Source organism: Idiotropiscis lumnitzeri, chromosome 6, assembly GCF_059441095.1.
Source record: "Idiotropiscis lumnitzeri isolate Australia: NSW breed Sydney's pygmy pipehorse chromosome 6, RoL_Ilum_1.0, whole genome shotgun sequence".
NCBI lineage: Eukaryota > Metazoa > Chordata > Actinopteri > Syngnathiformes > Syngnathidae > Idiotropiscis > Idiotropiscis lumnitzeri.
In genome coordinates this window covers 870,257-882,185 of record NC_142396.1, presented here as the reverse complement: position 1 = coordinate 882,185, position 11,929 = coordinate 870,257, and the positions used below count along the sequence as shown (strand labels likewise).

The 11,929-nt window shown below is 47.0% G+C and overlaps 1 protein-coding gene across 1 annotated transcript; it reads left to right on the top strand.

Annotated features, from left to right (window-relative positions):
- The first annotated feature begins 1,145 nt into the window (after positions 1-1,145).
- On the top strand, positions 1,146-11,640 carry dla (deltaA). The gene is made up of 11 exons (XM_088298393.1): positions 1,146-1,522; positions 1,603-1,926; positions 2,828-2,888; positions 3,149-3,406; positions 4,925-4,985; positions 5,066-5,196; positions 6,347-6,516; positions 7,069-7,285; positions 7,873-8,650; positions 9,760-9,868; positions 10,879-11,640. The coding sequence occupies exons 1-11, from the start codon at positions 1,466-1,468 to the stop codon at positions 10,882-10,884; spliced, it is 2,172 nt and encodes a 723-aa protein (XP_088154519.1). The 5' UTR covers positions 1,146-1,465; the 3' UTR covers positions 10,885-11,640.
- Positions 11,641-11,929: the final 289 nt, after the last annotated feature.

Genomic DNA, 11,929 nt, shown 5'->3' with positions numbered 1-11,929 from the left:
TCAAAATGAAACAAAAAAGGATTGTGGGACCACTATTTGTAATTTTGGAAGAGCTCGTCAACACACAAACTCCTAATAAATTACCCCCCCCCCCAAAAAAAAAAAGTTCCATATTCTATTAATGTCATTATGCAGCCATGCTGTTGCTGGAGAAATAAGAGCTTTGAAGGCAACAAAAGGAAACAAGGAAAAAATAGTCATGTTTCAACAATTTAGGACATTGGAATGATCTGAACAAGACAACGTCTCCAAAAAGTTTGGAAGCAAGCGTCAACACCACAAGCGCCCTCAAAAGTAGAAAAAAAAACATTTTCCCACCATTATTTGAGCTTTTTCAGCATTTCGCCACGTTGCAGCTGTCGGAGGACAAAGAGAAGTTTAAAGGCAACAAAATGAAACAAAAGATCATCTGTCGGCTGTCTGGTAAATTGGGAAGCTCTCACCAACACCATAAGCTTCTCAAGCATGCCACATGGTTTGGAATTCTTCATCTTTCATCATATAGCCATGCTTCTGTTGAAGGGGGGCAAAGTAAATTTTGAAGGCAACAAAAGGAAACGATATGCCGCCTCCGTGGGAAGTTTGAAAGATCTCATCAACACCACAAGTGCTTAAAAAGTTCCACATTTTTCATTAAGTTTGGAAGCGCTCATAAACACCACAAGCCCCTCAAAAGCGCCCCGATAATCATTTATCGTCATGTTGCCGCTGGGGGATGAGGAAAACTTTGAAGGCAACAAAAGAAAAATAAAATATCAATCAATGGTCACGGTAGATCTCATTAACACTCAACGAAAAAAATATTGAAAGTTTCCTATTTTGACACTTTGATCATGCAGCGACCGAATAAGATGAGAAGTTTGAAGGTAGCAAAATGAAACAAATGCATCACGTGCCAACTATCTGGAAACGACCAAATGCGAGAGAGGAAGGGAGAGAGTAAAGTTTCAGATTTCCTCTGGTGCGACGAGGCTTCTTGGTGTGGAGGGGCGCGCGCACGGGGGCCAGTTAGGCGGGGGTGAGTTTTTGGGGGGTGAGATACGGCAGGAGGTCTCATTTGCATGTTATTAGCATAGCATGTATATAACCGGCTGCAGGCGTCCTGCGCCGGACAGCCGCGAAGAAAAGAAGACGAAGAAGGAGACGAGGACAGACAAGAAAGGGAAACATGTTGGACTTGTCCACAATTCGGGAAGGAGAAGGCCACCTTTGTCTGGGATTATAACACCACTGGAACTTTTTTTTTCTTTAAACTAAATATTCAGGATTTTGAAAAAAAAAAAAATCTTACAGTTTTCAATCTTTCATCTCGGAAAGTTTGCGGATTAACCGTCTCGCTGTACGACCCCACCCCCCTCCTCCTCCTTGGTGACGCGCATGCGCGGTGGCGCTTTATGAGCCGCTCCATGCGTCTTCCAGACGGGCCCGTTTAAGATCCCTCTTTATTTATTTGTATTTATTTATCATGTATTTATTGAAGATCCTGCTGGGCGTCGCGGTGCTGTCCATGTTGCTGTGTCAGGTAAGTCGCACTTGGATTTGCTCCAACGTAAACTTGGCAGTTGGGTAAAGTGGCTGCGCTTTTTTTCGGTGGCGCCACAGGGCTTCTCCTCGGGCGTTTTCGAGTTGCGCCTGCAGGAGTTCCTCAACAAGAAGGGCGCGCAGGGCAACAGGAATTGCTGCGGCCGAGGAGGAGGGGGCGGCGGGGTGTCCCTCTCGTCGTCGTCCGCGCAGCAGTGCGCCTGTCAGACTTTCTTCCGGGTGTGCCTGAAGCACTACCAGCCCAACGTGTCGCCCGAGCCGCCGTGCACGTACGGTGGCGCCGTCACGCCCGTACTGGGCGCCAACTCCTTCCAGGTACCCGACGCCATCCCCGAGAGCTCCTTCAGCAACCCGATCAGGATCAACTTCGGCTTCACTTGGCCGGTAAGCGGGAGGAGGGGAGGGAGGAGGGGGGGGGGGGTGCAAGGAAAGCTTGTTGGGCACATGTGTGGCGTGACGTAAACACGTAGGTGGAAGGGGCGCTCACCCGTCCAATGTCGCCAAGCTCCTTGGGAGGTAAACCTACCGACCCATCCATCCATCCATAGCGTAGTCTGGTGTTGCCTTCAGAAACAATCGGAAATCATCGTTTTACCTACAAAACACCTGATCAATTGATTTCGTTCCAACTCCCTCAAATGCATTTTCTTATTCTACTTATATATTCTCTCTCTTTCTTTTGTCTTTTCTCTCTTCTCATTCAGGCTTTTTTCTCCTTGCATTTCTCCTCTCTCTCGTTCTCTCACCCAGTCTTTGCTTTCTTTCTTTTCCCTCTCTCTATTTTCTCTCCTCTATCTCATTTCCCTCCTTTTCTCTCTTCTCTCGCTCACACCCCCTCTCTCTTTTCTTTTCCTCTCTTGTTGTTGCCTTTGCAAACATTAAGAAATCCCCGCCCCCAAAAAAGGCTCCAAATGTCCTGAAATGACCACTTTATCATCCAGCCATCAAACAGACCGATTTGTTCTTCGTAAACAGTCCAAAATTGTTGTATTGACAAGAAAACAACAGCTTCATTTGTCCTAAATGCCCTTAAATAATTGATGAATCCATCCATCTGGTGGTCGGTCTAGTGTTGCCTTCGGAAACAATCTGAATTCCCACTTTTCCCCTTATTTCGTTCCAAATGTCCTTCTTATCCAGCTGAACTTGGCTGGCAAGTGGGTGGAAGGAGCTGGTGGGGGGATGGGTTGCTTGCTGGGGTTCTTTGCATGTTGCCCCTCTAGGTCTTGCTGTCCGATTCTGCGTGGGGGCCACTTCACTCACCGAGCCGCTTGTCTTCCTATAGGGGACCTTCTCGCTTATCATTGAGGCACTGCACACCGACTCCAAAGACGACTTGTCCACAGGTAAGATCCACCCCCGCCCTCACATTAAGGTGATCAGGATGTTTACTTTTTATTTCTGTTTGACTTAAAGATATGAAAATGGTACCAAAATAATATAAAAAAAAAAAAACCAAAACAAAACAAAACAAAAAAGGTGAAGCAACTGCTTGGGCAGTGATTTTTTCATGTACCCCTAGAGGGAGCCCACGTACCTGTTTGAGAATGACTAAACATCCACAAATGAAATCGCAAAAGCCGTTTCCCACTTTCCGCTCCCCCAGAGAACCCGGAGCGTGTGATCAGCACCATGAGCACCCAGCGCCACTTGACGGTGGGCGAGGACTGGTCGCAGGACCTGCACTCGGCGGGCCGCACGGAGCTTAAGTACGCGTACCGCTTCGTATGCGACGAGCACTACTACGGCGACGGTTGCTCCGTCTTCTGCCGGCCTCGGGACGACGCCTTCGGACATTTTACGTGCGGAGAGCGCGGCGAGATTGTGTGCGACGCCGGGTGGAAGGGACAATACTGCACCGAGCGTGAGTACATATACATCCATACACGCACTCACCCTAAAAAAAAAAAAGTCCCCTAAAAGGCTGTTGCGTCAGAATGCATCTGAGATATTTTCAAATCAAAACTTGTATTTTTGACCTAAGACAACAATGGAAGTTGGAAATCTACATTCCTGGTGTTTATGGCAACAATATTATTTAGCACAAAAAAATCAAGCAAGTTGTTCGCTTCAAAACAATTTGCTGAGTTGTTTTTACTTAAACTTTTAAGTTGGGGGACAATACAAGATATTTTCATGTATTGGTTTGTTGCCTTAAAAAATTGAGTTGACCAATTTTTTTATTTATTTATTTTTTTTTTACTGTCGAGACTTCAATGTTGGAGTTTCATATTGCTGACAGCGGACATGGTCGTCTGCAAAAGTTGATTGTAAGAAATTTGTGTTTCTATTAAATCATAACATGGTGACAAATTGAAATATCCCCAAAAATCAGATTAGGAAAGTTGCCAAAGACCTATTATCACAAATGAGTGGCCATTTTAAATGATGAAAAAGGGCTTCAAAAGTTATTATTGGTAGCCGGATGTGCCATTAGAAGGGAACTTTTGTGGGAGTAAACAGCGCCTTCGACCCCCCCCCCCCCTCCAATGTGACAGGCGTGCGCACACTTGATTTATTCCAAGGAAAGTTTTCGGGTGAATAATGTCACGTGTGCCATAAATTGACATGCATGCCTCGTGATTGGCTGGTTTGGGAGGGTTGGTTAGAAATCGGAGGGGTGGGGGTGTCGTCATTGTTTGAAGTGGGCAGCTGCCGGCAGCCCTCAGACAATGGGGCAGCTGTCGCACGCTGGCAACACACTCGCCAGCTGTCCACTCTTATCTATCTCGGACCACCAGCGCGCGTGTGCGTGTGTGTGTGAGGGGGGGGGGTGAATAAAAGAGTTTGGAACTGCAGCTAAGAAGAAATAAAGAGAGTGGCTGGGTGCGTGGGGGTCAAGGAGGGCGAGGGGTGGGGGCACCGTGTGAGAGCGCGTGCTCACACGTACAAAAACAAGGAAGGAAAAAGACAAAAACAGACTCACACAAATACATTGACACGAAGAGAAACAAATGCACGCACAAACACGCTCGCATGTTTAACAGTAACACACCACAAACACGCTCACACGAAATTAAAGCGTGTGCACAAACACACACTCCCAAACAAATAAAACTACACGCAAATACACGTACCTTGACATGCACAAACAAACACAAAAACACTCAAATAATGCCACAAAAAAATAGAAACTCACTCAAACATACACAAATACACACACGTGTTAACAGACACAAGAGAATAAAAGCACACACAAACATAAACACTCACTAACAAATAACACAAAGACACACGCAAAGAGAGAAGCAGAAAAAAGTTGGCTTGTCGCTAGTTGCATGTGGGGACTTTGCCCCTTGCCCCTCCTCATCCCCAATGCCTCCCATTCTTTAAAGAAGGTTAACTTAGTTTTAATAATGGCTTTTCCTTTTTTTTTTCTTAGCGATCTGCCTGCCGGGCTGCGACGACGAGCACGGCTTTTGCGAGAAGCCCGGCGAGTGCAAGTAGGTTCTGCCTCAGTGGGGCCGGGCTAACAGGTAGCGTCACGCAAACTTACCATCGGCGTCCTCTGATTGGTCCACAGGTGCCGGGTGGGCTTCAAGGGTCGCTACTGCGATGAGTGCATCCGATACCCGGGCTGCCTCCATGGCACGTGCCAGCAGCCGTGGCAGTGCAACTGTCAGGAGGGCTGGGGGGGCCTCTTCTGCAATCAAGGTGGGCGACATACCTGTGGAAAGGCTGACATCCTACAAATGAGATTTGCAATATTAGGAAGAAGAAAGGCCATTTTGAAAGCCTTAAAAAAAGTCGCAAAGCGAAACAAAACTCAACGAGAGTAACCATGAAAAATTTAAAAAAATGTCTTTTTTGAGTTTTGAGTATCAACACTTCTCCCTATGGATTTTTAGTGGTACTGCATCTATACATGAAGGATTGTTGAGGTGTTTTGTAACAACAATCCATCTGTTATCTGTACTGCATATCCTCACGATAAAAAAAACAAAAAAAACAGATGAAACGTAAACAGGAATTAGCTTAAAGTGTCGATACTGCCAAGTATAAAAGAGACTCACACAGAGATCGTCCAAAGCTCGTTTAGGCTCCTACTACCTACGAAAAAATACATGAAATGAAATAGAATCAGTGAGTAACTTTGAATGTCAATACTGCCCCACAAAGTTTCCTGGTGGTACTGCAGCATTTGTATCTGAACGCGGCGGAGCCGTTATTGAGCAGGGAATCAAAAATGATCAAATTGACTCACAGCTTGTTTTGGCTTCTGCTCAAAAACTTGATGAAACCTTTTCAAACTGAACCCGCCCCGGTTTTCTTTAGGTACTGCACCACAAAGTCAGTTTCTGCGAGTTGTTTAAGCACAGTCATAGGTGTGCCCACAGTGTAATTATAGTTGGCCCACGAGGCCATACCAAATGACTACCGTACCATTTTGCATTCATTATGATAATAGTAACATTCATTTAAAAACCAAACATTGTATTACATTAATGAAAACCCCCTATTATAAAAGTTTTACTTTTCGACCCACTGCGTATTTGAGTTGGAGCCCCCTGCCTAAAGTAGTGCTAAGCTGCCCCCACAGTTTGCTGTTGGTACTGCAACCTACAGGGTGTTTCTGCAATCTGTCACGCCTGTTTAACAGCTGGAAGAAAGTCATGAAACAAAACTCTCATGCCCCTGAAAGATCAACTTGACGCTTGCTTGCTCATGTTACAGCTGTGGTCTTTGAGGGGGTGGGCAAGCCAGTTGTCAGGGCCGCAAATAATTGAAAACTGCAGTCCAGTGGGAGCAGTGTGCGCAAGTATTCCATGGGGCTAATCCACATGTGTGCGTGTCATGTGTCCAGACCTGAACTACTGCACGCACCACAAGCCGTGCATGAATGGGGCCACTTGTAGCAACACGGGCCAGGGCAGCTACACCTGTTCCTGCAGGCCCGGCTTCACCGGCGCCAGCTGCGAGATCCAAGTCAACGAATGTGCCGGGAACCCCTGCCGCAACGGGGGGAGCTGCACCGTAAGTCACGTTCGCAAGAGAAACACACACGCACAGACATATTTGCACACAAAGAAATGCAATGCTTGTAATAATGTACGCCCACCCAATAGGATTTTTTTTTTTTTTGCGGATATTTTGCAGAAAAAAAATCAAAACCAATGAATCTAATGAGCATGAAAAACACACATGCAAACAAACACACAGAAAAACAGAAACAAAAACACACTTAAAGACACACAGAAAGAACATAAAACACACGTGCAAAGAAACACACACCAAGCGACAAACATGTTGAAATTAAACATGCACGTACAAAAATACATGCACAAGCAAACACACGCATGCATACTCAAACACAACAGGCAAAAAGAAAGACACACAGACACAAGCGCACAAAAACACATCCAATACACGTGCATGCACACACGCATTCAAAAAACCCTAATCCAAACAAGCGGGCAAAAAAACACGCACACAAACAAACAGAAAGAAGCAGATTTGGACACGGACACACACACACCGGAGTGTCGCCAGCCACTCATGACACGGCCTCCTTGCCGTCCCTGTCAGGACTTGGAGAACACCTACAGGTGCGACTGCCCTCACGGTTTCTATGGCAACAATTGCGAGCTGAGCGCCATGACGTGCGCCGACGCGCCGTGCTCCAACGGCGGCCGCTGCAGCGACAACCCCGACGGCGGCTACTTCTGCCAGTGCCCCACCGGGTACGCCGGCTTCACCTGCGAGAAGAAGATTGACCACTGCACCTCCGCACCCTGCTCCAACGGTGAGGGCATCCCACTCACACGTCCTCCCCCCATTTTCACATCTCCAGCGGGTTTCAAAGACGTCACAGAGACTAAGGACGTCCACGACGAGGGACACATCCCCGCAAAGTCTCTGTGACATCTACGAGACCTTTTGGAGACGTCTCGGAGACCTGCTGAGTTACCACGGAGTCGCTGAAAATTCAAACATTTGATTTTTATCGAGTATGCTTCAACTCGCGAGCAAATTTTCAATGAACGAGAGGCTAATTCTCTCCTCGACGAGAGTAATGTGTCCAGAAGGTCTCTCAGACCTGCTGAAGACCAAGGACGCCAAGGAGATTTTGGGCAGACGTAGAGTAAATAACGGAGAGACCATGTGACCGAGCCAACACTGGCCGCAACGTCTCTCACATGACGGAGATGTGGTGGGTGACTTCTGGGAAAATTGGTTTCTGCAAGCTGTCTCCTTATTAAGAGCTGCTCTCCAAAGTCGCTGCGACTCATCAATCGCGGCAGTGTCCCCACCAGTGAGATGGGCCCTTAAGACTCAAGACTTGGGCTCCCTTTTCGGAACTGGCCTTGACCCTTCTGTTTGTGTTCTCAGGTGCTCGTTGCGTGGATCTGGTCAACTCGTACCTGTGCCAGTGCCCGGACGGCTTCACGGGCATGAACTGCGACCACACCGGTAACGAGTGCTCCTCGTCCCCCTGCCAGAACGGCGGCACGTGCCAGGATGGCCCGCACGGCTACATTTGCACGTGCCCGCCAGGTTACACGGGGCGCAACTGCAGCTCGCCCATCAGCCGCTGTGAACACAACCCGTGCCACAACGGCGCCACCTGCCACGAAAGGAACAATCGCTACGTCTGCGCCTGTGTGCCGGGTTACGGCGGACGCAACTGCCAGTTCTTGCTACCTGAGCATGCCGCCATCCGAGGCTCCGAGGTGCCCTGGATGGCAGTTGGATCCGGGGTGTCTCTGGTGCTCCTCCTTCTGGCGGGGTGCGCTGTGCTCGTTGGATTCTTCCGCTCCAAAGTCCAACGTGATGGTCCGGGGGACGTGGGCGGCGAGGGCGAAACTATTAACAATCTGACCAATAACTGCACACGCGGCGAGCGGGACAGCGTGGTCGTGCCGACGACGGGCGTGAAAAACATCAACAAAAAGATGGACTTGTGCAGCGGGGGAAACCCTGACGAGGGGGCGTCGCCGGGACGGCAGAGCTACAAGAGCAGACCACCGCCCGCAGATTACAACCTGGTGCGCGAGGTCAACTACGAGCAGGCGGCCAAAGACGCCGTGTCGGAGGCAGCCTGTGAGGACAAGTGCCAATACCTGGACTCCCTTGAGATTGAGGAGAAAGACAGCAAACGCTTAAAATGGTAGGACAGCCGACCGGAATTAGCCAGAAAGGACTGAGGAAATTCCACTCTGTGGTGTCCTCACAAATATCAGCCGTAGCGGCAGCCTCCGACTTGGAGTGAAACATATTTTCAAACCGACGCGTGTGCTTTGCACACGAGTATCAAGGCAAACTGCGAGCGGCATTATACGAGAATAAAGAAGCCTTAAGGCCTCCACACACCAACCGACGTCTGCCGTTGTGACTGACTGCCGCGTCGTCCTCAAAGTTGGCACGTTGGCCATGAAAATGACAGAAGAATACACAGCAAAAGCAAGCGGAGATGCCAATTGCTGCGGAGCTTCTGGGCATGCGTGAGCTGTAGTACCCGTCCATGCCATCGGGGGCGCTAGTCCATGCATAGCCTTTCACGGTGATGTTGAATAACGGCGGTCTTTCGTGAACGAGAGCAATTACTTCGTCTTTGCGCTTTTCGGTCCAGTCAGACATAACGTCCATACAAGAGAAGTTGATTTAGTTGTTGAGGAATAGCTTGAACTTCACCGTCGTCCGTCCCAACAAGGACTCCGACTTTACGACTTGGCGTGCTACGCCAAACAATCCGACGGCGGATTGGTGTGTAGAGGCCTTTAAAGAAGCCTTTTCGATGAAAGATGACATTTCTGTCAGCACCGGCAAGCGTCCAATTGCCTGCATTCGACTTTTATGGCTCTTGAAAAAAAACAATTCCACATACCAGTTTCGATTTGTCAAAGGTTTTCCAGATCTGGAAATCACAATAATAAAAATCAAATGTAGTACTTTTCCAACCCTATGTAGGAACAGTCAATCTTAACCATGTTCCTGGAGGTTCCTAATCATTTGAAGTGCTAAAATTCTCTACCTTTTCCAGACTATAATTACGAGAATTCTCAATTGGAAAAGAGATTACGGACAGATTATTAGAATTCATATGCCATTATGTAAGCACGTAATTTCCAGGCGACCCTAGCCAGGTAATATCGTACGTATGATTTTGGCACGGAAAGTTCTCATTTCAAATTCGGTACTTGTGTAGGGACTGAATGAAGTTGACGTTGACAGAGTCCCGGCTAAAGCTAAACTTTTTCCTTTTCTCTTTCCCCACAGCGATGTGTCGGAATCAAATAGCCCAGAAACGTCCGCATGTGCGGACAACAAGTACAAATCTGTGTTTGTCATGTCGGAGGAGAAGGACGAATGTATAATTGCAACTGAGGTGAGTAGTTGTGACCCTCTTGAAGGAGCTTTAGCTTTGGCTCCATGCGACACACACGTGAAGCGGTTGTGGGAAACTAGAGACTTGTACAGTAATTGACAGGACAGCTAAATTGTAACACTTTTTTTTTTTTATATATACATACTGTATGTAAGGCCGTTTCTGAGAACGGCTTTCCATCTGTGATGCATGGAGTTGAAACTAAGCGAGAAGAAGAATTGTGGCACGCAGTCCAGCGCTCCCGGACTGGTACAGTCGTTCACAGTGAAGGTGAACTCAATGTAACGCTGACGTGAAGCTACAGTGCTTATACGGCTGAACACGACAACTCGTTCAAGATCAGGACGATCCTGGTCCTGGCCTGGTATTGCGGTTCGCAGGTGTGATTGAACTCCGTGCAACACAAATATGAAACAGCGGTCAGAAACAGTGCTTATGCAACAAAGTGCGTGCTTTCAAAGGTTGAAAGGAAGGGAAAATGTCTCCATGTGTGTCTTGTTTTGCCGGATTTGACAGCAGAGTTCAAAACGGTGCACCGCAGTATTGTGTTGGCTCGTTTGCAACATCAGGTGGACATTAGTGGTGGCGCTCTTGAGTGATTTAGATCCTATTTGCCCGGCAGAACTTTTTGAGTTGGCTCTGCGCCACCGTCGTATGGCGCTCCGCAGGGTTCATTTTCGGTGCCCCGGCTGTTTTCATAGTATTTGTTTCTTTGTTTTTTCTGGGTTCCATCTTAAGAAACCACTTTTAACTCATTTACTACCATTGACGGCAAAAGACGTCAAAGATCCAATTTTTTTCCCCCACTGGGGTGGTAGTGAATGAAATTTGATCTATAAATAAACATCTAAGTTGCAAACTATTTTTCAGTACATTTGCTTCATATGTGTTGCACGGAGCCCACCGACAGCTGTTAACTGCCATCCCATCCCAGATGCTTCTAACAACTGCTTTACATCTGTGTTGCCTGGAGTCAAAACTCCGTTTTCTAACAGTGGTATGTGTTGCAGGTGTAAAGGGGCCGGCGACGGGCTCGCTCATTTTGCTGTATGGGAGAGTTTTTATGCTCCTGGATGAGATGCTGCTCTTCGCTTGCTGCTGCTGAGACCTTTGACTGATATTCAGACTGAGCTGGTTCTCGACTGGAAATAGGAACTGGCGGGGTCGTGTAAGGGGAACAAAAAAATGTCAAGTTTACGGTTAAACGTAAACGGCCGCTTAGCTTTCTGTTCTGCCTCTTTGTCAGGCATCGGGAGGGTACAAATAAAGAGAAATAGTAAATGGACGGTATGAGAAATGATTTGGAAAAAAAAAAAGGTGCCAAGATAGTGTTTGGTTTTTTTTTTTGTTTATTTTTGTTTTGCAATGTTTGCACCCAGGCCTTTTTCTCAAACCCAGGAACCGCATCAAATGGCGGATGTTTGGCCATACTGGCCTCCTTCGTAAAAAAAAAAAAAAAAGAATAATAATAATAATAATGAATACATTTAAAAAAGTGGTTGCTCTCTGAACTTTGAAGTTTTTTGCCCTCTAATCCGCCCATGATCAAACATTTTGTTGTCCTATTTGTCCTCTGAATGCTTTCTCACACAGATTGTCTTTTTTGTAAAATAACATTTTTGAAAAAGTTATGATTTAATTTAAGTTAATTTAAGCATTTTGTGTTATTCTTATTTTGTATTGTATATCTATGCTCGTTTGTCAGGATTATTTAAGTTGCTTCCTTTCGATGGATGATATTTGCAAGGCACTTCAGGTCAATGGGGGGGAAAGAAGTTATTTAAGAGGGACGGTGCTGTACATTATATTCTGCTCTTTGTCAATGAAGGAATTAGCCAAGACTATTTTTCCAAATAATAAAAAGATGCTGAACGTCCTCGCTGGTGTGGCCTCCATCTGTTGTCTTGGCGCCCACACAGCCCTGTGGTGGCCATTTGAATGGACGCTCTGTTGGCCGCCACCTCGACTTGAAAGTGTCTCCCTGGCAACAGAAAACTGTGTGTGTGTGTGTGTGTTGCGGGGGGTTGGTTGACTATTTGGGGGGGCGGGGGTGTCTATTCA